The sequence below is a fragment of the Neofelis nebulosa genome, chromosome 18 (assembly GCF_028018385.1).
Source record: "Neofelis nebulosa isolate mNeoNeb1 chromosome 18, mNeoNeb1.pri, whole genome shotgun sequence".
Classification (NCBI taxonomy): domain Eukaryota; kingdom Metazoa; phylum Chordata; class Mammalia; order Carnivora; family Felidae; genus Neofelis; species Neofelis nebulosa.
In genome coordinates, this window is record NC_080799.1 from 31,175,835 (window position 1) to 31,199,562 (window position 23,728).

At 48.1% G+C, this 23,728-nt stretch overlaps 1 protein-coding gene across 2 annotated transcripts in view; it reads right to left on the bottom strand.

Annotated features, from left to right (window-relative positions):
- Positions 1-23,728, bottom strand: part of XYLT1 (xylosyltransferase 1) — a 312,721-nt gene that overhangs the window by 13,035 nt on the left and 275,958 nt on the right. For both annotated transcript variants that reach the window (XM_058709985.1, XM_058709986.1), the window contains exons 7-10: positions 19,932-20,148; positions 16,754-16,930; positions 11,875-12,137; positions 5,221-5,416 (exon numbers count right to left, since the gene is read on the bottom strand). In XM_058709985.1, the coding sequence (XP_058565968.1) occupies positions 5,221-5,416; positions 11,875-12,137; positions 16,754-16,930; positions 19,932-20,148 (853 nt within the window). The remainder of the gene's footprint in view (positions 1-5,220; positions 5,417-11,874; positions 12,138-16,753; positions 16,931-19,931; positions 20,149-23,728) is intronic.

Below are 23,728 nucleotides of genomic sequence, written 5' to 3' on the forward strand. Positions count from 1 at the left end.
CTAACGCACTCAGAGCTAGACCTCAGGGGTGGGACGTGGCTGTGACACCCACCCTTCCTGCCAGCGAGCTGGTGTCTGTGTGGCTCTGACTGGCTAGGGGCCTGCTCTTGGCTTCCCTCCTAACACTAGAGTCACCTGCAGTTTGTTCTTCAGCCAGAGTGGCCAGGAAGAGCCTCTGAAATGTCCTCTCGCTGCTGCTCAGTGCCCCTGTGGCTTGCTTCACTGTGCTTTCCTGGTGCCTAGCACCATGCCTGGTGCACAGCAGGTGTCCGTGTCTGGTTAATATCTGTCACATCGCTGAGTGAGTGACATCGCAAAGAAATGAATGGACTACAAAGATCCCTGATACTGAGCTGTTACTATTTCAAACCAATTTAAACGAGGGGTCTTCTGCTCCCCCAGGAGATTTAATTTCATGTTTTTGAAGATACAGCATGTGGGCAATGTTGTCAGCAGATAATGAGCACACTCTAAGGCTTGCCTGTTTCTGTGGTCTTTCCATGACCAGCATCTCCAAGGTGTGCGTGCGGGTTGGGGTACAGGTGCACGAGAAGGTGCACCAACACCTTCTCAACATGAGAAGATGCCTCATGTACAGGCGCTGGCTTACTTTCTTGTTCTTGCCACTGGTTGCTGCGTCTGGTCTTTCTCTTAGACCCAGAGCTCCGTGGCTCATGCTTCCCAAGAGCTTACCATGGGACTGGCTTAACGCTGAGCGCTCCAGTGCACCCACTTGTTTGACCCTCTCCGCTCTGTGAAGGGGAGACACCATCATTATCCTCGTTTTACAGATGAGAAAACTGAGGCTCAGGGCACTGAGGTCACGTGTTGTGGTCAGTGAGGGGCAGAGCCAACAAGGGGACCCGGGAAGTCCAACCCCAGAGGCTGTGTTCTAGTCCACTCTTGTGTTGCTGATCATTCATTCACTTGCTCATTCAAAAGTTCACTCACACAGACGTGCCAGACGCCTACTGTCTGCCAGGGATGCACGCTCCCACAGCTTGTTCCAGGTTTCCATGTTTACACAAGAGCCTACGGACTGGGACCGAGGAGCTGTCCTAAGGGCAGCGGAGGTAGGGATGGCTGTGGCACTTCGGCAGGGGTGGCCGGCCCTCCCAGATCGATGATAATGTGGCATCCGCTGCCACCGTGTGGATCAGCTCCCCCTGAGGACCCTGGTGCTAGCACAGTGGCTGGAACACAGCAGGAAGCAAACAGCTACCATTAACTGAAGAAATGAATGAATGAGCGCACAGGATTCCAGATAGCCTCCACGTCTCGGAGAGTTTTCTCAAGAAATGCAGTCCTGTTACGTCCCCTACATCCAACCCTTGCTGGTCTCAAGTCCAGTCTCTCATCCCCATCCTGCGAGGTCTCGTCCCTTTCTGTCTCGCTTCATCTCCGCCCCCCAGCCTCCCTCCCATTCACCCCTGCTCCAGGACACCTGGATGTCTTGGCGCCTCTGTGAGGAGGGCTCTCTCTCGTCTCTGACCTTTTCTTTCTTTCTGGCCCCCTGGCTGGAACAGTCTTCCTTCCTTTCCCCACCGTCCTCCTGCCCAGACCGCACTCCCCACAGAGAGCTCAGCCAATGCATCAGCTTTACTAAGAAGCCTTCCCAGTTAGAGGCACCGCCCTGGTGCTTCTCTAGTCTCTTTTTTAAAAAAAAGTGTTTATTTTTGAGAGAGAAAGAGCATGAGCAGAGGAAGGGGGAGGACACAGAGAGAGGGGACAGAGGATCTGAAGTGGGCTCTGTGCTGACAGGAGAGAGCTCAATGCAGCGCTTGAACTCAGGAGCCATGAGACCTTGACCTGAGGGGAAGTCGGATGCTTAACCGACTGGGCCACCCAGATGCCCCGAGGTGGGTGCTTCTCTAGGTGTTTGCCCCTCTCAGTTTTGGGTTTTTTTTTTTTTTTTTTTGCACAGTTTTACAACTTTTAATTTATGTGTCTCTTTCCTGAGCTCCGGACTGCCAACTCCATGAGGAGAGTGGCTGTGTCTGGCCTGTTCACCGATGTATCACTGGTGCCTAAAGCAGTACTGAGCACATGGTGGTGCTCGTCTGACTTTCTCCATCCATCCATCCTCTATCCATGAATAATTAGGGGCCAAGCACACGGACATCCCTATGCACCAGGCCCTCCACACGCTGGCTTTCCCACAGACACTAACAAATGGAGGACTGCTCATAAACTTACTGGGGTCCTACTTAAGGAAGGGCTTTGTGGCCATTTAGGGCAGTGTGGGGATGCTCCAGACCAGTGTCCTTGGATTCCCCAAAGAAAGGGGGATGACCAATTCTCTTAAGTCTGAGCTCTAAAACCAAGATAGTCCAGATAGAAGATCTGTACAGCAGCTGTCAGTGGAGAAGTGGATCTCATTTCCAATCCTAGAAGAGGGGGCAGAAGCCTGGCTGCCTCCCCCAAGCACGAGCAGGGCTGCCTGAGATAGAACCCCACTGCTGTCACAACCTCTGGGGCTTCAAGATCTTTTCACAGACTCACTGTGCAAGCCCATAAACGCTTACTACACAGTGATTACTACTCAAATTTAAGTGCCTGTTAAAGTTCAACATATGGCTCCCCAACTTCAAACCCACTAAGAGCTTCTCACTGCATTTCAAATACAATCTGAGCTTTCCTTCCATGGCCTTCAAGCGCCCCCTCATGATCTGTCCCATTCCCTCCAAGACCTCCCTTCTACCACTCTCCCTCTCACGGTGCTCTGGCCACACTGGCCTTGCTGCTCCTTGAGTGTGCCAAGCTCCTTCCTGGAGGCCCAGGGCCTTTGCACATGCTCTTCTCTCTGTTTGGAATGCTATAGGTCTTCCAGTGGATGGTTCTTTTTTACAGGATGCTGCTCTGCAGTAATCTCCTTAGAAAAGCTTTCCTGAATGAACCATCCCATTGGAAGTAGTCCCCATCAGCCTCTTCAGTCCTCAGCAAGGACAGGAATGAAATTTTATGTTCTTTAGCTGAAATGTTTTTCTTCATTTATTTGCTCACTCACAGGCTGCCTTACCACCTGACTATAATTCCATGACAAGAGCCTGTCTAGGTCACGGTGGTCTCTCTGCACCTAGTACACTGTAGCCACTTGGTGACTGTCTGTAAAGCAATGAGCATCTTTTCTGCCAACCACCAGCATGGCACTCCCATGGGATGGAGAAGTCCCTCTGATGGCCCAACAATGGCCACCTGCTCTGAGCCAGGCCCTGCGCAGAGTCCTGGGGCTGTGCTGCCACAAGGCGGGGGGGCATTCCCTACAGTTCTCTCCTTTCTTTTTACCAATTTTATACTGTTTGCCTTATAAATTATTAGGAATTCAGAAAAAAATTCAAAATACAAAATCCAGGGCCCCCTGCATCACACGCTGTTGCTCTGCCAGAGGTCTTGGTGGTTCTCACATCAAAGTTACCAGCCCTATGGTAGGAAGCCTCACAAATCACTAGCCATTGAGTGGCCAACCTCATTTGTCACTGCCAGAAGTGCCCAGTTACCCACTGGCAGGCTGATAAACAGGGAGAGCCCAGCCACCAGGCATCCGTCTCGTTAATGGGACGTTAATGTCTTCAGTTGGCCGCCTGGGGCCCCCAGCGCAGGATCCAACTGGGGAAGTGTCTAATGGCCCCCTGATGCTGGTAATTTATGGAGTCGACTTCCATGGCAGCTTGAATCCAGCCAATCCATTTGGATCCTTAATTGAGAATGGTGGCTTAACAAGAAACCCCATGCAGTAGGGCACAGCTCGGCCAGGTAGGCCACAGGCGGCTGGTGACGGACCGGCAGGGACAGTATAAGCAGGTGGGATCCTTCCTGCCTATCCCCACCCACTCCCAGCTTTTTCAAGATACTCCCTATTCTAAAACTAGACTCTTCGTAGTTAACCCAGCAGCCCAGCTCACTGGGACTGCTCAACTCCAGAGATGCATCACCTTCTCTGGCTCCTTGCTGATATGGGGAAGGCAGAAATCAGGTGCTGGAGTTTTGTGTGGGCGACCCTCACCACGCTGGATCATGCTTCCTTTCCTCCGACATCCCCCACCCAAGTCGACATACTCCTTCATTCAGAAATCGTATTCAGCACCTAGAGATGCTGGGTACAGGGAACACAGTCCCAGCTTTCTTGAGGATGATCAGCAAGTGATCAGAGAAACCAACAAGATGATGTTTAAATGGTAAGTGCTAAGAAAAGAAAACAATAAAATAGGTACATGTCAAGTGGAGAATTTGCTCTTGTGGCATATGTAGGTGGGAGGGAAGGCTTTTCTGATGGTTCACCATTGGGATGCAGATCAGAATAACAAAAAAAAAGCTATGTGAAAACCTGGGGGAATGTATTCTAGGCCGGAAGATGAGAATCTGCCAAGCTGGAGGCAGGAACAAGCTTGGCATGTGTGACAACAACACAAGAAGTGTGAATGGGGAGGAGAGTGGTAACAAATGAGGCTGGATACATAGAGGCCAGACTGGGTCTGCAAGTATGGCTGATGTCATAAGGGTGGTGCTGGGCAAAAAAAACCCCAAAAAACAAAATAAAAACTAAAAATGCATCCCATGGATTCATGTACCCAAACACCTGTCTGTATCCACCCACCCATCCATCCATCCACCCACTCACCCATCTATCCATCCATCCATCCATGCATCCATCCATGCATCCATCCATCCATCCATCCATCCATCCACTCATTCAATGACTGATTTGAATAAAACCCTGTGCTAGGAATTGGGGAGACAGAAACACCATTAAGCATGAGATGCGTGGGCAGAGATACCTGGGCTCAATTTGGAGCTCTACCACTTCCTAGCTAAGATCCAGAAAGTTCTTGGCCCTCCAGAGGCCTCAGTTTTCCAGTCTGTAAAAGGAGACTAATGCCATCACTTCATTACGATACTGGTTTTTTCCGTCTATTGCTAATACAGGTTTAGGAGGAGTCACTGGGTAGGATAAAAAATTAAGAGGATTCTACTGGTAAAAAAAACAGACCAAGGGTTCAGGTCAGTTTGGACCACTGAGAGCGGCCACACACTCTGTCTCCCTCCCTCCTCCCGTTTAAGATGCCGTTTCCCGTGCACTGGAAGATCTGCAGGTATGGGGTTAGCTATCGTCCAGGCTCTCCAACTCCCCTTCTCTTCCATCTCCATCCTCAAATGTCAGACTGGGAAACAGAGGCCGGCAGGGGGCCTGCAAAAGACGAAGAAGCACGACAGGACTCCTACCTCAGAAAATTGGAGCCTCCCGAAGTCACTGGGGGGACTTGCAATCTTGAAGACTTTCTTTGGCATCACCCATGTCTCCAGGGTCTCAAGTTTGCTCACGGCCAGATTGGTAGCGTGATGCTTGATCAGAAAGCCCTGGAAGCGGTCCGCAAGGAAGTAGAGGTGGACGGATGCTGGGTGGCCCATCGGGTAGTACCTGTAACAGATGCAGTCTTACATGGGCTCATGTGGTAGGTCCAGAGGTGTGTGGGCTCACAACAGAGCGCGTTACCCATCATACTGGGGCCATTCCAAAAACAGGCCCCGTTTTACACAGTGCAGACCATGGTCCTTTGCACCCTCCTGAAAGCTGCTCCCTGTGTATCTCGGGTCCCAATAACTATAAATGACTTCTTGGCTGTTTATAAATGTAAAACATGCTGATTGAACAAAAGCACAATAAAGAAAATAAACATTATTACTTTTGATGCTTCTTCCCATGGAGGATGTCAGTTCACAGTTATTTATTGATCCTCTGGTGCTAGGTACCAGAGAGTGACAACAGTATGCCAACGGTGCCATATTGATGTCTTTCCCTTCAGCCTTATTTTCTATGCATATATTTGCATATATCTTACATATTTGGGATCATAATACACCTTCTGCTTTTATTCTGCTTTTGCTTCATAGTATTGCCTAAGCATTATCTCATGTCTTTGAAAAGTCCCTGAAAACATGATTTTTTCTGAGTGTGTGCACACACACCACTCCACTGTAATGCCATAGGTCATACAGCAAGTCCATCTTTGGATGCTTAATGTGTTTTTTGTTTTTTTGTTTTTTTTTTTTTGCAATTCTAAACAATGCTGCATTAAACATCTTTTAATAAAAAACCTTTTTTGGAACATCACTCGCTCTCATCTCCAAAAGGCTCTTTATGTCTGCTGTTCAACTTTATCAGAAAGGTTGTACTGATTTACATTCCCACTGTCCTTCTCACCCCACAGCATTGGGTATTATCCTTAAAAACTACTGCCAATCCAAGAGATATACACACAAACAGGTAGCCCCTTAATACACATGCCTTTGATACTCAAGGTCTCTGGGCTGAAAGGGGCAGGGAAGCTAAGCAGAGGTACCCCAAGGAGGCAGGCAGGGGTGGGGGGGAAGGCAGAGAGAGAGGGGAGTTGTGGACAGCTCAGCTCTTTGTCCTTCCTACGCATGAAATAAAAGCTGCCGGCCTCTGTAATGTGTTAATAGCATAGCACTCAGAAGGTGCTGGTGGCCCCTAGGGAACAGCATTCCACAAATCATTGCCCCACCCCTTGTCCTTCCTGCCCTCTGGCTCCAGTCAGGAGTTTAAGTCTTCATGTCCAATTATAATGGTCAGGGAAGCTGCCTTCCTGTGTTGACACATCTCCCGAAGTCACCATCTTGTTGTTGGGATGCCTCCGGGGCTCTAAGAAAAAAAGCTTATGCTGTTTTGGGATTGCCAGTGGAACATTCAGGGCTTATGCAAACCCGCTTTGGGTCTGGATGCTGGGAGCCACAAACCCCCCTCCCTGGACTGTGCTGCCGAACTTTCTGCCATGATGGGAATGCTTTTCTCCCCTGCTGTTCAGTACAGTAGCAACCAGCCACCTGTGACTCCTGAGCGCTTGAAACGTGGCCAGTGTGACTAAGGAGCTGACGTTCGAATTTTAGTTAATTTAAACGTGAATGCTCGCTTGTGGCTGGTAGCCACTGTGGAGAGCCTAGAGTTGTGGAGGGGTCTTGGGGCAGCCTGCATTCATGTCCCCAGTTCTTCACCTCCGCTGTCTCCACACTCTTTTCCATTTGACTCTGTACGTCTCCTTGCACCAATGTGACAGTCTAGTTCTCGGTCTTGAATCTGTTTTGGCTAGCAGTGTGTGGTACAAGGGGTGTCATGCCAGGTCTGAGCCAGAGCCTCCAGAGTCTTGTACATTTCTACTTGGCTCTTGTTCTTTTGTGCCTACCTTGAGAGCATGCCTGAGCTCGCCTGCCAGGGGAGGAGGCATGGAGAACAAGAACAGAGCCATCCCCACTATCCCAGGGAAGCCATCCTAAATCCGCTGACAAGTCTCAGCCACAGACAACAGAGCCCCACTTGTGACCTGCAGCTGGCTGTAGATGCGGAAGAGACACCAGCTGAGACCAGGAAAACTGCCCAGCTGACCCACACACTTGAGCGCTGTATCAATGCTGACCCTTTCAAAACACTGATTTGGGACTTGTTATGTGGCATCATTACAATAGATAGTCTGTCCACGTTTGTTCTGTAAGGTGGGTAGGGTCAGTGAAGGTGGATGAAACATAGGAGAGCTTGTCATGAGAGTCAAGAGAAAACAGTGGTTCCAGAAGGGAGTGGTCAGTGGTACTAGGTGCTACTAAGGGATCAAGTAAATGAGCCATGGTCAAGCATTCTAGAAATCCAGGAGTTAGTCTTTGATTGCTTGCCTTCCCTCACCTTCTGTCAAGAAATCCTGTTGTTCCCACCTGAATCCATCCTCTCTTCTCCTTATGCACTGCTAGCATCCATCCTCATCCAAGCCACCATCACACCCTACCTGGCCCTTTCCAGGAGCTTCCTTGCTTGTCCCTTCCTACTTTGTCCACCGTAACCCATTGTTAGTAGCCATATCCACTGTCCACTGCTTAAATACCATAAGTGGTTTGCTTGATGTCTATGATAAAATCCAACCTCCCCATGTGGCTGACCAGGTCCTGCCTCTCCTTCTAGCCTCATTTTGTTTCCCTTTGTCCCAACCCTTTATCTTCTAGCCACATGGATTCTTTATTTTGGGTTCTTGAGCATGCTAAGCTCATTTCTACCTTGGGACCTTTGAACAGGATAAACTTTTTGCTGGGGATACTCTTCTCCTGTTACATTGCACGTCTGGCTCTGTAGTCCCATTCTGCACAAATGTTACCACCTCAGAGAGATCTTGCTTGACCACTGAATCTTAAGTCACCAACTCATTGCTACCATGTGGCTTTTGTTAGGTATGCTGAGGTACTGTCTTTACACTAGAATGGAAAATCCTTGAATTCAGGGGCCTGGTTTGTCTGGGTCACAGCCGAGTGCCCAGTGCCTAACAGGGCCTGACACATGGGAGATGATCAGTAAATGCATGTTGACTGAGTGAAAATTCTAGAAGGGTTTTCTCTTGAACCTTTGGCTTCTAAGGTGCATCTAGGGTACATATAACCCTATATATAACTGAAAAAAAAGTCCTGTGATACCTCCTCTTGAGTGTATATGGTACTTGAGCAATTAAAACTAAAATGAGGGGTGTGCCTGGGTGGTTCAGTCCTTCAAGTGTCCAACTTCGGCTCAGGTCATGATCTCACGGCTTGTGATTTCCAGCCCCGTGTAGGGTTCTTTGCTGACAGTTCAGAGCCTGGAGCGTGCATCAGATTCTGTCTCTGTCTCTCTGTCCTCCTCTCCCACTCACTCTCTCTCTCTCAAAAATAAACATTAAAAAATTTAAAAACAGCAAGACCGGTCGTTTTAATTAGGTGCAGTACACTATACAAAATCCAACAGGATATGACCCAAAGGGTGCCAAAGATGCATCCCATCTGGCCCAAAGGGGTTTTCCTTATTTAAAGAAGGTGGGCATTGAAAAAACTTAGATTCACACAAAAATCTGGATTTCTAATTTCTCTTGAAAAATCAGGAGACTGGTTGGCAACTTCAAGTCTGCAATTCCCAGAAGGCAAGGATGTGCTGGAGCTCAGTACCAGGGCCCATGGGTACTCCACACTGGCATGGTCACCCCGCCCCGTGAGGACTGGCACTGGTTGACACCTGCTATTCTCTGGCTCGGGATAGCATTTGGATTTAAGTGCCTGTATTAAAATACTGACATGGTTATCTCTGGATGGTGGCTCAAAAGCAAACTTGTATGTATGTATGTATGTATGTATGTATTTGTTTATTTTGTATTCTCTCAATTTGCCATTTCAAAAATTTCTGCAATGAACATATGTCATTTTATAATGAGAAAAAAAATCAATAAACATTACTTTTATGAAAGGTTATACTATAGACTGGAAGGACAATTTGCATGAGACACCCAGAGCAAATGAGACTCCTGAAATAAAGTTTTCATTTGCTATTTCCCCAGACACCCCAGAGGCAGGAATTCACTCTCTTTTGCCTTTTGGGATAAGGGTCCTTTGTCCTGATTTATTTGTAGGCACATATCCATAAATATATCTGCTTTGCCCACAGCAAGGCACAATGGTTCTATTATAATAAAAAATGAGGTAGAAGCCAAAGGATTCTAGGCCTGAGGCAACTTGATGGCTTGTTTAATCCCCAAACAAATACCAGGAGAATATTTCAACAACCCTAAATAAATTGTGGGTGTCTTTTGGAATTTCGTATCGGTCATTTACTTTATCAATTCCATCAAGTCTGGGACTAAAACTATTCTTGGACAACATTTGCCTCCCCAGAGTCAGACACCGAGTTACCAACAGGGATGCATGTGGTGGCTCTGAAAGCCAGGATCCTGTCCCAAACTAGCAGGAGGGGAAAGACACTGGTGACGACCTTGACCCGGGGTACCGCACCTATCCACAGTGGGCGTGTTGGAGGGAAGTCTGAGCTACTGGCCGCTTGGGAGAGGGAGGAGTGGGGCTCTTAGGGGAGCCCCAGATGAGCATCACAGAGGCCTTGAAAGTGACCTTCAAAGACTAGGGAAGGGTGGGCCGCACAAGAAGCGGGGAGGCGCTGAGCACAGGGAAGCAGCCAAGGAGGAAGCGGTTCATACCAGCTACGAAGCGTGCAGCTCCCACACCGGGCTCAGTGTTGACTGCTTTTGGCAGCTTCACGGTAATGGCAACTGAGATACCAACAGTGACATGCGTCCTTACTGAGCACTTAGCGTGTAAAACACTTAAATGGGGATGATAATAGTAACAGTGATACGTAGCTCATGAGGCAGCGTTTGAAGATGATCTCCGTTAAAATTCACACCACCTTACTGACACTATGTGCATCTTATAGATGAGGAAGCTGAGGCAGAGAGATTAATGACTTGTCCAAGGTCAACAGGTATGGAGTGCAGTCCCGGGCTCCCAACCCAGGCTGGTCTCCCTTCAAACCCAGTCAGAACTCGGAGAAGGGAGGCGAAGTGTGAGGCCAGGAGGAGAGAACGGAAGTGTCTGCTGCAGCCCAGCTGGGTATGCACCAGGCACTGGGCGGATACTCCCATGTTTGCAGCTTGGAGGGAACAAGACAGTTCCTCTTTCTTCTCTTCTTCCACTCCCCAGATGAGGAAACAGAAGAGCAAGGAGGGACACCAGGGGAGGCCTCAGTGTGGACAGACCATTGTTCCAAAAAAAAAAAAAAAAAAAGAAAAAGAAGAAATGTTTTCTCTTTGTAGTTAAAGGAGGGAGGTGGGATGACGAAGAGAACGGAGACCAAGAAAGAGAGGGAGAGTGATTAGCACTTCTGGGAATACATCCTAAGAAAATCATCAGAAAAGAGAAGGGGGAGAAAAAAAGAGGCTTTCTGCACAAAGATAGTCATCAGAACATTATTTACAATGGTCCATTACTGCCAAGGCAACGGGAAAGGGCAGAACCAGGCAAACTCTGGAATTTCTACTCAATGGAATCCTTGCAGGCATTAAAGAGGATCATTATCATTAGGGAGGCGGCAGAGCGGCATGGGGAAAAGGGGGCGAATATTATAACATCAAATGAAAAAAAAAAAACCAGGGCTACCAATTCTTGGTGCAATTATGTAAACATCTGCAATGCGCATTGCTGGTACGGAAGAAGAGGCAGGCAAAATAGACCAGGGCTGGAGGGCTTCGCGAAGGGGAAGGGGCCCAGGGTGAATGATCTTCTACCTTCCCCTCTTCTTTCCATATATTCTAGAACACTCTTTCTTCAAGTCTCAACTGGTACCTGCTAGTGGTGGGTGAGATGACGCTAAGTGGTACCTGAACATCTTAAATAACAGTTCTGCATGTTAACGACGCTTCTGGTTATATTTTTAGGTGTGTCAGTGATAGTATGGCTATGTATTAAAAAAGAGTCTTTATTTTTCAGAGATACGTATTAAAAATACGTATAGCTCAAATGAAAGGTCGCCTGAGATTTGCTGCAATCAAACTATGTGGGAGGAGGGTAAGTGGGCAAGGGCGAAGAGAGGAAATCACCTTGGCCCTGAGCTAGAGATTGCTAGAACTGGGTGATGGGAGCGTGGGGTAGCACTCTGCTATTTCATATATACTTGACATTTTCTGTAATAAAAAGTAAAAAAAAAAATAATAAGTTCTGCATTTTCATGGTTACCTTCCACTTAAGACAAACACCACTATACAACATGGTGATCTAAAGCTTCCCTGTAAGATACACGTACTTAGCATAAACATGAGCGCGCTGCAAGGGAATAAGTAGGTAAACAGTAGACTTGGTATTATGAAAAAGCGGAAGAGTGACCGTGGCTTAGAGTGGAAGAGTGCCGGCCCTTCGGACGGTTCAGATGCTTTTCAGGCCCTAGGAGACTGGGAGAGGTGAGGTACGCGGCTACAGCCCCCAGAGAGGTGCAGGTCCCCACGCAGCGCCCCCTTTTGGTGCTGTGCCGCCCGCCCCTCCTGCACCCGGGAGGATTCTCCCCACCCATGGGCTCACCGGCAGCTGTTCTCCCCCTCCACGTGCAGCGACGACTCAGCCCGTCGGAGGCCCAGGCGGGCAAAGGAGTGATACAAGGTGAGTGCCACGTCGCTCAGGCTGTGGGTACCATCTGGCTCATCATACACGTTTTCCCAGTAGGAGCGGAGGCCCGGGGTGCCCGCGGGGTAGTTCCCGTACAGGTAATAGTCCAGCTGCCCGATGATTTCCTGATTCACCACGGCTTCGAATTTTCGGGCAAAGAAGGTGGGCCTGGCTGTCTGCTGTGCTCATGGGATAAAAAAAGCAGTGTCAGGGAGTGGGATGGGGGAGGGAGTGGGGGTTTGGGGAGCAGGGCTCGGCAAGCCACCCTGTCTGGATCCACATCCCAGCTCTGACACTTTCTAACCTCTCTGTCCTCAGTTTCCCTATCCGTAAAGTGGAGATCCTCAGAAGTGTGTTAGGACTGAATGAGTTAATATTTGGAGAGCATTTAAAGCAACGATGGGCACAGAGTAAGCATCATTTAAATGTCTGTTAAATAAATGACGTCCTAGATGTTTATAGCTGAGATGGATCTCAGGAATCATTTAGCTGAAGGTCTGGGGCAAATATAGCCTACAGATATATTTTAGTCGTCCAGCAGAGTGTTTTAAAATTGAATTAGCTGGCAATATTTAAAAAGTACAAGAGTTCACAGAAACAACTTTTAGCTTTCCTTTAAACAGAAATACATCTAGCAACATCCAGGCCCCTGTTCCTACATGGGAATGACTGCTTAAAGCTGGAGAGCAAGGGGGCGCCTGGGGGGCCCAGTCAGTTAAGTGTCCGACTCTTGATTTCGGCTCAGGTCATGATCCCAGGGTCTTGGGATCGAGCCCCGCATCAGGCTGCACTGAGCGTGGAGCCTGCTTGGGATTCTCTCTCTCCCTCTTCCCCCTCTTCCCTATGTGCCCACTCTAAAATAAAAAATAAAAAGGCTGAAAAGCAGCTGTCCCTTTAGATGGGCATATCCTCTTCAGCTCGCTATAGTCTCCACTACTCCCTACTGCCTCCTGGGCACTGCAGCTGATTTACAGACTCACAAGGAACTCCGAGAGGTACTGATCAGAACAATCTGTGGGAGTGAGACTTAGGAATCTACATTCTTAACAGGTTTTTGGGGTGATACTTTTATAAGACTCCAGGGTAAGGTAAATGGTGCCTGACTGGGCTAAATACCACAGTCAATTGAACATTTTTTAAAAAATTCAGATTCTGGGGTCCATCCCCAGGCCTACAGACTCAACATCTCTGGAGATGAGGTTTAGGAATCTGGAGGCCAAGAAGCTTCCCAGGTGACCATGATGCAGTATTAACAGACCACGTATGTAAACCAGGTTTTCAAGGAAACTGAGGTCCAGAGAGGGAAAGGGACTTATCTAAGGCCATACAGCAAGCTAATGGCAAAGCCAAGATGAAGATCCAGGGTTGAGGATAAAGAAGGAAAATTCTGAGCCCGCTGTGACCTACTGGGTCTTATACTAATATCTGGGCAGGGATCAACAAAGGGCCATAGTAACTATTTCCAGCTTTGCAACTACTCAACTCTTCTGTCATAGTGTGAAAGCAGCCACATAGTAAATGCAGCTGTGGTCAATGGGTGTGGCTGTTTTCCAAAAAAACTTTATTTACAAAAGCAAGCAGTGTGCTGGATTTAGCTCAGGGGGTGTAGTTTGGTGACCCCCATCTAGGACTGTGGAAACAAAACCTAGCCCTCCCTTGAGGAGCTAATGGTCTAGTGTTATTACTGACCTTAAACTGGGTCTAACAGTGTTTTCACTGCAGTGGGTTAATAGCACCAATGACCATAAAAAACACCGAGCACATACTATGTACACCGAATGCTGCGTTTTATCACCACCTCGAATCCGCAACTCTGCAAAGCAGGGATTATGAGTTTCATTTGACACAGAAGGAAACTGAGCTCATATACAAACTCACACGGCTGCAGGACTCTCAAGCCCAAGCTCTTTCCACTATGCCATCCTAGGACTGGGCTGCTGGGTAAGCTGGAAGCTCCCGAAAACAAACATCCTTGGTATTATTCTGAAGATCCCCTCGCTTCTCGGCTTCATGAACCCTGTGGCGGTTCACGGACAGTATTTAATAGTATTCTCACTCTCTCTGGGGGGGTGGGGGGGAAGTTCAGTTCAGTTACCTTACAGTTAGTGCTGAAAGGAGACCACTTGGGGTCAAATCCTTACACTGCTACTTCTAACTATGTCTTTAGGCAAATCACTCAGGGCTTTAGCTTTCTCATCCTTTAAATGGGTATAATAAAATACATACTAAGCACAGAGTCTGGCACATGGTGTTAGCTATTATTATGTGACTATTATCACTACTCCCCGAAGCTTGCTACGAGGGGCTTCTAGACCTTCATGTTCTCGAGGCAGAGAATGGACTCAGAGGCCGGCAGCCTCCCTCGTCTGCTTGTGATTCTTTATTCACAGCTGTATCTTCTAAAAGGGCACGTTTCTATATTTATCACTCTTCTTTGAACAAGAACTCTAAGTTCCTTACAGGCAGCAGTTTCTTAGACTCTAGATGTTGGGGGATATTCTTGATCTCTGTTTACTGTGAGAGGAATAGCTGTGAGCACGTGCGAGGTCTCTGTGTTAGCTCGTCTTTACCAGAGACCACGATGTTCCTGGGAGGCTGGGGCTGGAACGCAGATGCCACCACCAGGGGCAGCGCTCCCACCAACTGCCGTGGCCATTTGCTCTAAATGATGAAGGTCCTTGGCATTGAAGCAAATAGTTGGTCCTCTACAAAAGGGGGAATCTTTTTTTTTTTCCTTTTGAATAGGTCATCTATTTCCCCTGCAACCTTCTTTCTGCTCAGTGGATCCTTTCTCCATGGACAAAGGAGTTAAATGTCACCCAAGTTCATACCTAAATTAACATGGGTTTGAAGAGGTCCCTGGGTAGCTCTTAATCTGCCACCAAAAACAGGCCTAAAAGAATACTTATTGCAGCAACCGCTTACAGAGGTGAAAAATGTTAGGTGGGCACCTTGAGGAAATCCAAATAATGAGACGGAACCCTTTGTGTGTTCTGCACCCGTGTGGACACAAAACCAGGGTGGCAGTGGGGTTTGATGGAAAAGGCCCAGGTCTGCAGCTGGAGGCATCCAGGAGGGACCTCCAGCCCTGCCACTCCACTCTGTGTCCACGGACAATGAAGTTAGCCCCTCTGTGCCTCAGTTTCCCCACGTGCACAATGGGGATGCTGCCTACCCCAGTGAAGCCAAGGCCCACAGAGGTCCTGGCACAGCGCCTGGTATGGGACAGATTCCTACTCCTGTGCTTCTCAAGCATAAATAGCCTCCTCCTCTACCTGGGAATCTTATTTATGTGCAGATTCTGCCCCAGGCCAGCTGGAGCAGTGGAGATTGCAGCCTTCTAACAGCTCCCTGGTGATGCTTAGGCCAGCTCCCTGGACCACACGCTGAGGAGCCTGCTAAGAGACTAGAAGCTCCACTCGGGTGGGGGTGGCCATGTCCTCCCATGGATGGTTCTATTATGTGTCAGAGTGAGTCTGTGGGGGCGCCTCAGCTCGGGTTACCCACCTGCACTCCCTCTGTGTTAGTGGTTGGGGAAGAAGCACACCATATCCATGTGGTGACCTCAGAGTGATGTGTTTAACCACTCTGTAGCATTCTGCTCGCCCTCTCAGCAGCAGGTGCCAGGGCATGGTGAGGGGGGTGAGGCGGGAGCGGGATGGGCACTCACACAGGACGGAAGGAGGCTGCCATCCAAAAGAAGTCTGGGCGCCAAGCATCCTTGGGGCTCATGGAAGCCGATGGAGCATTTATGACCCCCTGCCACTGCTCCCCCCAGAACCGTAAGTCGCTTGGCTGTGCCGAGACACTGTAACGGCAGTAACGTTTCTACCTCTTCTGACTTCTTCGGGTTCAGAGAGCGCGGTGTTTTGCAAACCTGACTGCTCATCAGGATTCTCCAGAGTGTAACACATCAAAATAAAAATTCCTGGACCTCAACAGAGATTAGAAATTCTCAAGTGGGGGTGAGTTTGCCCCCAGAGGACATTTGGCGATGTCTGAAGACATTTTTGGTTTTCCTAACTGGAGTGTGTGGCTAGATCTAGCGGCTGGAACCCAAGGATGCAGACTCACACCCAACAACGCACAGGACAGCGCCCCACAACAGAGAACTATCCAGCTACCATGTTCAGAGGGCTGAGGTTGAGAAACTCTGCCCTGGGTACACTCAACTTGGAACCCAGAAGTGTATTTTTACTGAATATTTCAGGGGATTCTAACTGAAAAGCAGTAGAGAGAAATGGATTTGGAAACATACATAGCCCTATGGGACCTCGAGTTTTTTTTACCTTTCTATGCCTCAGTTTCTCTATCTCTAAAATAGATTACTGATAATATTATCTTGGGATGCCTGGGTGGCTCAGTCAAGCGTCTGACTTCGGCTCAGGTCATGATCTTGCTGGTCATGGGTTTGAGTCCGCTGTCGGGCCAGAGCCTGGGGCCTGCTTTGGATTCTGGGTCTCCCTCTGTCTCTCTCTCTGCCCCTCCCCTCCCCCCTCAAAAATAACCAAACATTAAAAATTTTGTTTAAAAAGCCAATAATACACTCTCTATGTGTCACACAAGGTTGATGTGGGGTTCATGAGTCAATACAGGCCAAGTGGCTAAAACTGTTGTGGCCTAGGGGGTAAGTGATCAAAACCCGGTGGCCACAGTTGATGCTGTCACTGTTACTATGGACACCCAGGTCTGGAAACCGCAAGATGAGAAGACTCGCAGGCCCGGCCTCAGAGGCCTGTGGACGTGTGCCGGGAGGGTGTGGGCCAGGGGCTGGCAGGGGCCCCGGTGGGCTCACCTGGAAGCGGTGGAAATCCTGTGGCTTGAAGTCGTTGGGGGAGCAGCCGCACCAGTCCACGATGTGCTTGTACTGGCACTTACAGCCCAGCTTGCGGTTCCAGTTGGTGATGCGCAGGTTGTTGTCCACCATGGTGTCGCAGTGGGGGCTGTTCTCCAGGACGGTGTGGAAGAAGGACTGCGGGGAGACAGGGACCAGCCTGAGACCTCCTCCAGCCTCCCTCGAGTGGGCTGAGGTGGTGGTGGTGGGGCCTCCCTTCCTCCAGGACCACCTGACTGCGCAGGGACTCCCCTCTCCTGGACACTCATTGGGTCTCTCTGCAAATGGGGTCAGCTGCCAGCTTGGTCCAATTCAGGCTACACAGGATGTTTTGTCCAAGTGGCTTCATTCTGTTTGCAAGTCTAACGCTCTGAGTGTTTCTCTAAACTGTCTTTCCCCAGCAGTCTACAATCTGATTGCAAGACGTTTCCTATTGTTCACGACATCTCTGTCTGCCCGGCAGAGAGGAAAAGTCCCTCAGGTTATGTCAACTCATGGGTACCAGAGGAAACGTGGTGACAATTTTCCAGAAAACCTTGGGCCAAAAGGCCTCCTGCTTTGCAAATAGTCAGATCTGAAACCAAGGGGATTCCTGTCTGAGATATCTAGAGAACAAGGACTGATGCTCTAGAATTTCACCCCTTGGTAAAAGAAGCCAGATTCAGGGATGTTTCAGTCCCAGGCCCCCCTCCTCCTGCCTCAGCCACACGGGTGTGGCTACAACACAGGGAGGGGTGGGGCAGGGCTGCTCGCTGTCCATGGTGCTGAAACAGGCTCCATTAGTTTCTTGTAATCCAATAACTCTTGGCCAACCTCTCCTAGGAATCTGAGAAGGAAGCAATACTGAGAGTGAAGAAAGAGACCAGAGAGAGGAGAGAGAGGAGGGGGGAGGAGGGACAGGGAGGGAGGGAGGGAGGGAGGGAGGGAGGGAGGGAGAGGGAGGGAGAGACAGACAGACAGACAGGCAGACTTCTGTTTGGACACTGTTTTATAACAACCCCAGATACCAGGCAGATACATTCTCCCTGCTCTCTGCTCCCTAGGGGGAAGATGTTGGGGTACACATGTCTGCCTCTAATAAATTTATAGCTCAGCCTTTAGATTTACTCTAAACTGTTTTCCTAGAGGTGGTCTGGGAGGAGGGAGGGCAAGGTATGGATCCTGGAGTGTTAAGTGCCTGTGTGTGCTGGGGCGGGGTTGAGATAGAGCCAGCATCATGAACGGCATCTTGATTAAAACAACCAGAGCCTCCAAACAGTCCCTTCTCAAACGGGGGATGGGCAAAATGAGGCTCCACCCACGAACTCCAGCTGCCCTGTGCTGCTAAATGACATATGCCCATGAACCTGGATTTTAAGCTTAAATTGTCTACAAGCCCACAGAGGCACATATTCTCCATCAAACAGTGGGGAGAAGTTCCCAATTACCAATTACCCTATGTCCTTTCATAATGATACAGAAATTCCCCGAAGATAATGGATGAGGAGGTTATCGACATTGAGAGAAAAGGTGATTTTCGCTGAAAAAGGATTAAAAGCTGATTACCTAATGTGTGTGCAGAATAGTAAAACCTGGCCCAGTGATGACAAGCCCATCATCCCTCTGGAGTGACGTGGGCAGTCAACCCTATCAGCTTGGCACTGCTCCAGATGTTGGTGAGGGATGTGGAAACCATCAAATGAGATACGTTGTCTTGTCTGACCTAGACACACAGCCTGAGCCTGAGGCACAGCCAGGAAGAAATGGTAGACCACTCACGAGAGGTGTCATGGGCTCAACAGAAGGGCAACCAGCTCTGGAGTTTCCTGAAGTCAGAAATTAGGAGGAAAGGGAACTGGAGGCCAGAGAGCTGAATCGAGAACCCCCCAGTCAGGTCTGATAAGAAGGCTGCTGGCAACATTCAGAACTGTGTCCACCCTCCCCCCCGCCATTTTCAGATGGAGCTGGCACTGTTTCAGAACAGGCTGCAATTGTACACAACCAGGCTTCTGAAATGGGCTGCATGTTTGCATCTCCTCCAAAATCCATAGGTTGAAATCCTAGCCCCACAATGTGATGGTGTTAGGAGGTAGGGGCCTTTGGGAGGTGATTAGGCCAGGAGGGTGGAGCCCTCATGAATGGTATTAGTGCCCTGATAAAAGGGACCCCAGAGAGCTCCCATGCCCCTTCTGGGATTGAGCACAATGAAAACTGTCAGTATGTAAACTGCAACCCAGAAAAGGGCCCTTGCTAGAACCTGACCATTCTGACACCCCAATCTCAGACTTCCAGCCTCCAGAACCGTGACAAGTACATTTTTGTCGTTTAAAAGCCACCTAGTCTATTGTATTTTGTTATAGCAGTCTGAACTAAGACACCTTCCCCTCACTGAGGTCTGAAAAGTGGTGACAGGCTCCCTGGAGCTTCCAGAAGCTGTCAGGAAATGTTGAGTCCCAATGGCTGTCAATGCAGGGGCTAGTACAGGTCCAGCAGAAGCCCTGGCTCTTTGTCTTTGAGATCACTGGAATTTCTATTGTGACCGATGAGGCCAACACTAATGTCTATCATGATATGATTAAAAAAATTAAAAAAAAAACCCTCAATATTGAAAAAGGGATTCTTCATGTTGAAAAAGTGGTTATTACATGATTGATGACTGTAGAGGATCTCTCAAAAGTTGATGTGGGTGTGTCCTGAAAGAGCCGGCATATACAGTTGTGAGGGTTACACACTGCACAACCCTAGTGGGACACCATCAACACTGTCCATCTGAGAGGTTTCAATTTTTTTTTTTTTAAGTTTTCTGGAAAATGGCAGTGAAGGGTCTTGTTCTATCAAAATCAGTATATTGTGATGATTTTACGACCAATGGGAGCCAAGTGTCTTAAGGAAGAGCTGCCTTTTCTACTTTGCACAAATATGCTGTGTGGACTGCTAGTGGCCGTGTTGTATGCCTGTCTATTCCATACCAGAGGCCGGTTATGACAGCAAGGACCCTGGTGGCAGATGCAGTTCTCCAACTTCTTCTGGATGTTTGCAGGACTATGTATTGGACCCAGCATTGCTTTGCAAAACCTTCGGCAAAAATTCAGCATCTGCTTTGTTCCAAAGGCTAGAGCTGGCTCTTACCTTGCTGAGGAACTTTTCCCTAGACACTCACCTCAGCAGGAAGCAGGGTATAGGAGTAAAATTGCTTCATTTTGGTCACCAGATCATCTGTGGAGAACGTCACATACTCCACAAACTTCCGGTTCAGCAAGAACCAATCCGAGCCTCCATCCACAGCAATGCCCTCTGGGATTCGCCGGTCCCCTAGGCGCCACATGTGGGCGTCACACTCCAGGAAGAGTCGGTCCAGACCCTGTTTTCGGATGAACCTGTGAAAGCCAAAGTAGCCCTTAGCCCAGAGGTGCACAGAATCCAAATGAAATAGCACAGTCATGTCAATAAAAGCATGTACTGACACTTACTGTGTGCCAAGTATTTTTTTTAATGTTTATTTATTTGAGAGAGAGGGAGAGAACAAGTGGGGCAAGAGGCAGAGAGAGAGAGAGAGAGAGAGAGAGAGAGAGAGAGAGAGAGAGGGAGAGAGAGAATCTCAAGCAGGCTCCACGCTGTCAGTACAGAGCCGATGTGGGGCTCAAACTCATGAACTGTGAGATCACAAACTGAGCTGAAACTAAGAGTCGGACACTTAACTGACCGAGCTACCCAGGCACTGCTACTGTGTGCTAAGTACTGAGCCAGGGGCTCTGTGTGTAGTTTGCCACTTGATCTACACAAGTGAGACAGGTCCCTATGTCCCCATGAGGTAAGCACTGTCAATATTCCCATTTTATGGGTGAGGATGCTGAAGCTTAGAAGGTTTAGGGGGCTTGCCCACTACAAGTAGATGGCAACAATCATCTGTTATAACCACTTCTTCCCTACGGAACTTTTGAAATCGCCTTTTCATGCCATGAATGCCTTAGCACTTTGGTGAATACAGCTTATGGATGCTCATCTTGGAATAATGCTCTTAAAGGCATACCTTAAATATATAGTATTAAAAATATTACAAAAACCCCAGTTATGATGTAATTCATATGGTTTTAGATTCACACAAGAAAGACAGGATTACAAAATATTTTTCAAAACACCAAATTTGTGTGTGTTTCTTTTGTAACACATGAGATAGCAAGCTCTTGTGGCAGGTCTAACAACTGTTGTAATTTTGCAAAAGAGGGGAGCATAAATGATACTTAGAGGTATACGCATCAATCACAGTGATATCAAAATACGTGATTCCTTACAGTTACCGCGAATACCGTTGTGGTTTGTTACCTCCATTTAGCTGGATTTCAATTAGAGTTCAGTGAAAATAAAGATCACTTTCTTCCCAGCCAAAGTTGTGGGCCCCTAGAATTCTATCGGAGAACCCCAGATTAAGAACTCCTGCTCTGGAGTGTATACATATTTAGGATTTGCAAGGTGGGCAGAGCAGAATTGGCACTTCCTGTTTTGTAGATGCAGAAACCAAAGATCAAAGAGCTAGCGAAACGGATGTGTTGGGAAGGTGGGCCAAACTAGAACCAAGCCTTCTGACGTGAACCCTCAGTTCCTTTGCAGTAGGAGACCCACACCTGCTGTGTGCCAGGCACTGTGCTGGCCTGGTGCGGGGAAGGGAGAGGGAAGGATGTTGCTGTTCCTCAGGGTGCTGTCTCACTAGGACCTATAATCTCCTAACTATAGTCTCCTAACCCAGGGGCTTTGCTGCTTCTCCAGCTCATACAACATAAAATCAACCATTTTAAAGCACGTAATTCAATGGCATTAATACATTGACCATGCTGTGCAACTGTCACCCACGTAGTCTCAAAATATTTAAGCACTCCCAAAGGACATCCTATACCTATAAGTAGTCACTCCATGTCTGCCTTCCTTCTAACCCCTAGCAACTATCAATCTGCTTTCTGTATCTATGGATTTACCAACTCTGGACATTTCATACAGATTCACACATACAATATGTGGCCTCTTTGGGTCTGGCTTTCTCTACCAACAATAATGTTTCCAAGGCTTCATCCTGTGTTTCTGTCTACCCAGCATCCACTCCTCATTCTTCTGAGAACCACACCTTGATTTTACTTTGGACAGCCACCTATCTTTAACTCTCACTTAACTTGGGTTTGCACCCCACCCCCAGCACCAAGCGGTGGTGACACGACCCAGCCTGGTCAGAGTATTCCATCTGCCTGGCTGCCATAACTGATTCAGGGATGGGTGAGTAACTCAAGCTAACTCTGAGATTGGGCCCCGGATTTTTGCTGGATCTGCTGGGAAGGAGGGCTCTTCAATGGCATTTTCAGCTGAGAGAATGTAAGCCTAAAGCAGCTGGCAGCCATCCTGTCACCATGAGTACAAAGGTTGTTTGACAGTGGAGGTAACACAGAAAACAGAGAGAGGAAGGGAAAGAGAGAGGGGGAGAGGGGGAGGGAGGGAGGGAAAGAGAGAGGGAGGGACAGTCTTGATGACTATGCTTGAGACCCTGGATCCCACTGTGCCTGACTCACCCGGACTCCTCAGTAACGTGCTTAGGGCATTTTGAAATGGGATTCTGTCATTTGCCGTTGAAAAAGTCCTATACATTCCTGAACAACTTAAACTTTTATCACTACCATGATGGATGTGAATCATCTCAGTCCCTAGAGAAAGCAGATAGCCATGGACGTGGCACATATATACCCCTCTTCCACTATGCCAGTCTGCACCTCCATCATGTGTCTTAGAGGCCTTTGAACCTGCATGTCTTCAGATTAGAGTTACCAGTCCCCCACCAGGTAGATGCTATTTATCATTAGAACTGACTCTGGATTCCTCCCTTTCTGCTTTCCTCACAGTTCCTAGGACAGTGCAAGGCAGTGACTCGGGAAAGATCTACCGTGATGCCCAGACTTCAGGGTATAAAAGCTGCAGATAGTTCCATTGTGCTGGACGTGCTGAATTCTACAAAGAATCCCTCCCAGTGTGTCCTCCCAAATCCACTAGCATCCACTGGAAGGAAGTGTGTGGAACCTCACTAATAAATCCATATCCCTAGTACTTTCCTCCTGCTTAAGGAGAGAACCTGCCCATAGATACTGGTCACTCACTGAGCATCATGATCAGTAATTCAGCATTCAGTAATCCACTGAATTCTTAGCAAAACTGATGACTGTATTAAAAATGTTGATGACTTCATTTTTTAATATAATTTATTGCCAAGTTAGCTAACATACCATGTGTGCAATGTGCTCTTGGCCTAGGGTGTAGATTCCCATGATGCATCGTTTACATACAACACCCAGTGCTTGTCCCAACCAGTGCCCTCCTCAATGCCTGTCACCCATTTCCCCCTCTCCTCCCACCATCAACCCTCAGTTTGTTCTCTGTATTTAAGAGTCTCTTATGGTTTGCCTCTGTCTCTGTTTGAAAGTATTTTTTCCCCTTCTCTTCCCCCTGTCTTCTGTTAAGTTTCTCAAATTCCACATATGAGCAAAAACATTATGATATCTGTCTTCTCTGACTTCACTTAGCATAATACCCTCCAGTTCCATCCATGTTGTTGCAAATGGCAATATTTAATTGTTTCTCATTGCTGAGTAGTACTCCATTGTATATATAAACCACATCTTCTTTATGTCGCTGACTTATTCTGCTGAAATGTGCTTTCCATCTACATGGTGGTGCAGCTCTACCAGTAACGAGTTGAGTGACTTTGGAAAGTGATGACCCTGAGTCTTAGTTTCCCTTTTGGTAACATGACTTTGGAAAGTGATGACCAAAGTTGGGCTAGGTCTGGATTGTAATATTAAATGCCTACAGGAGTCAGACGGATAATGGAAGCATCTGAGGCAGGCTGGGTAGAAGACCACAGGGTTGGTGGAGTCAGCAAAGTAGAGAAGGCAGTTTTTGAAAAGCACTCAAATTCATTTAAAA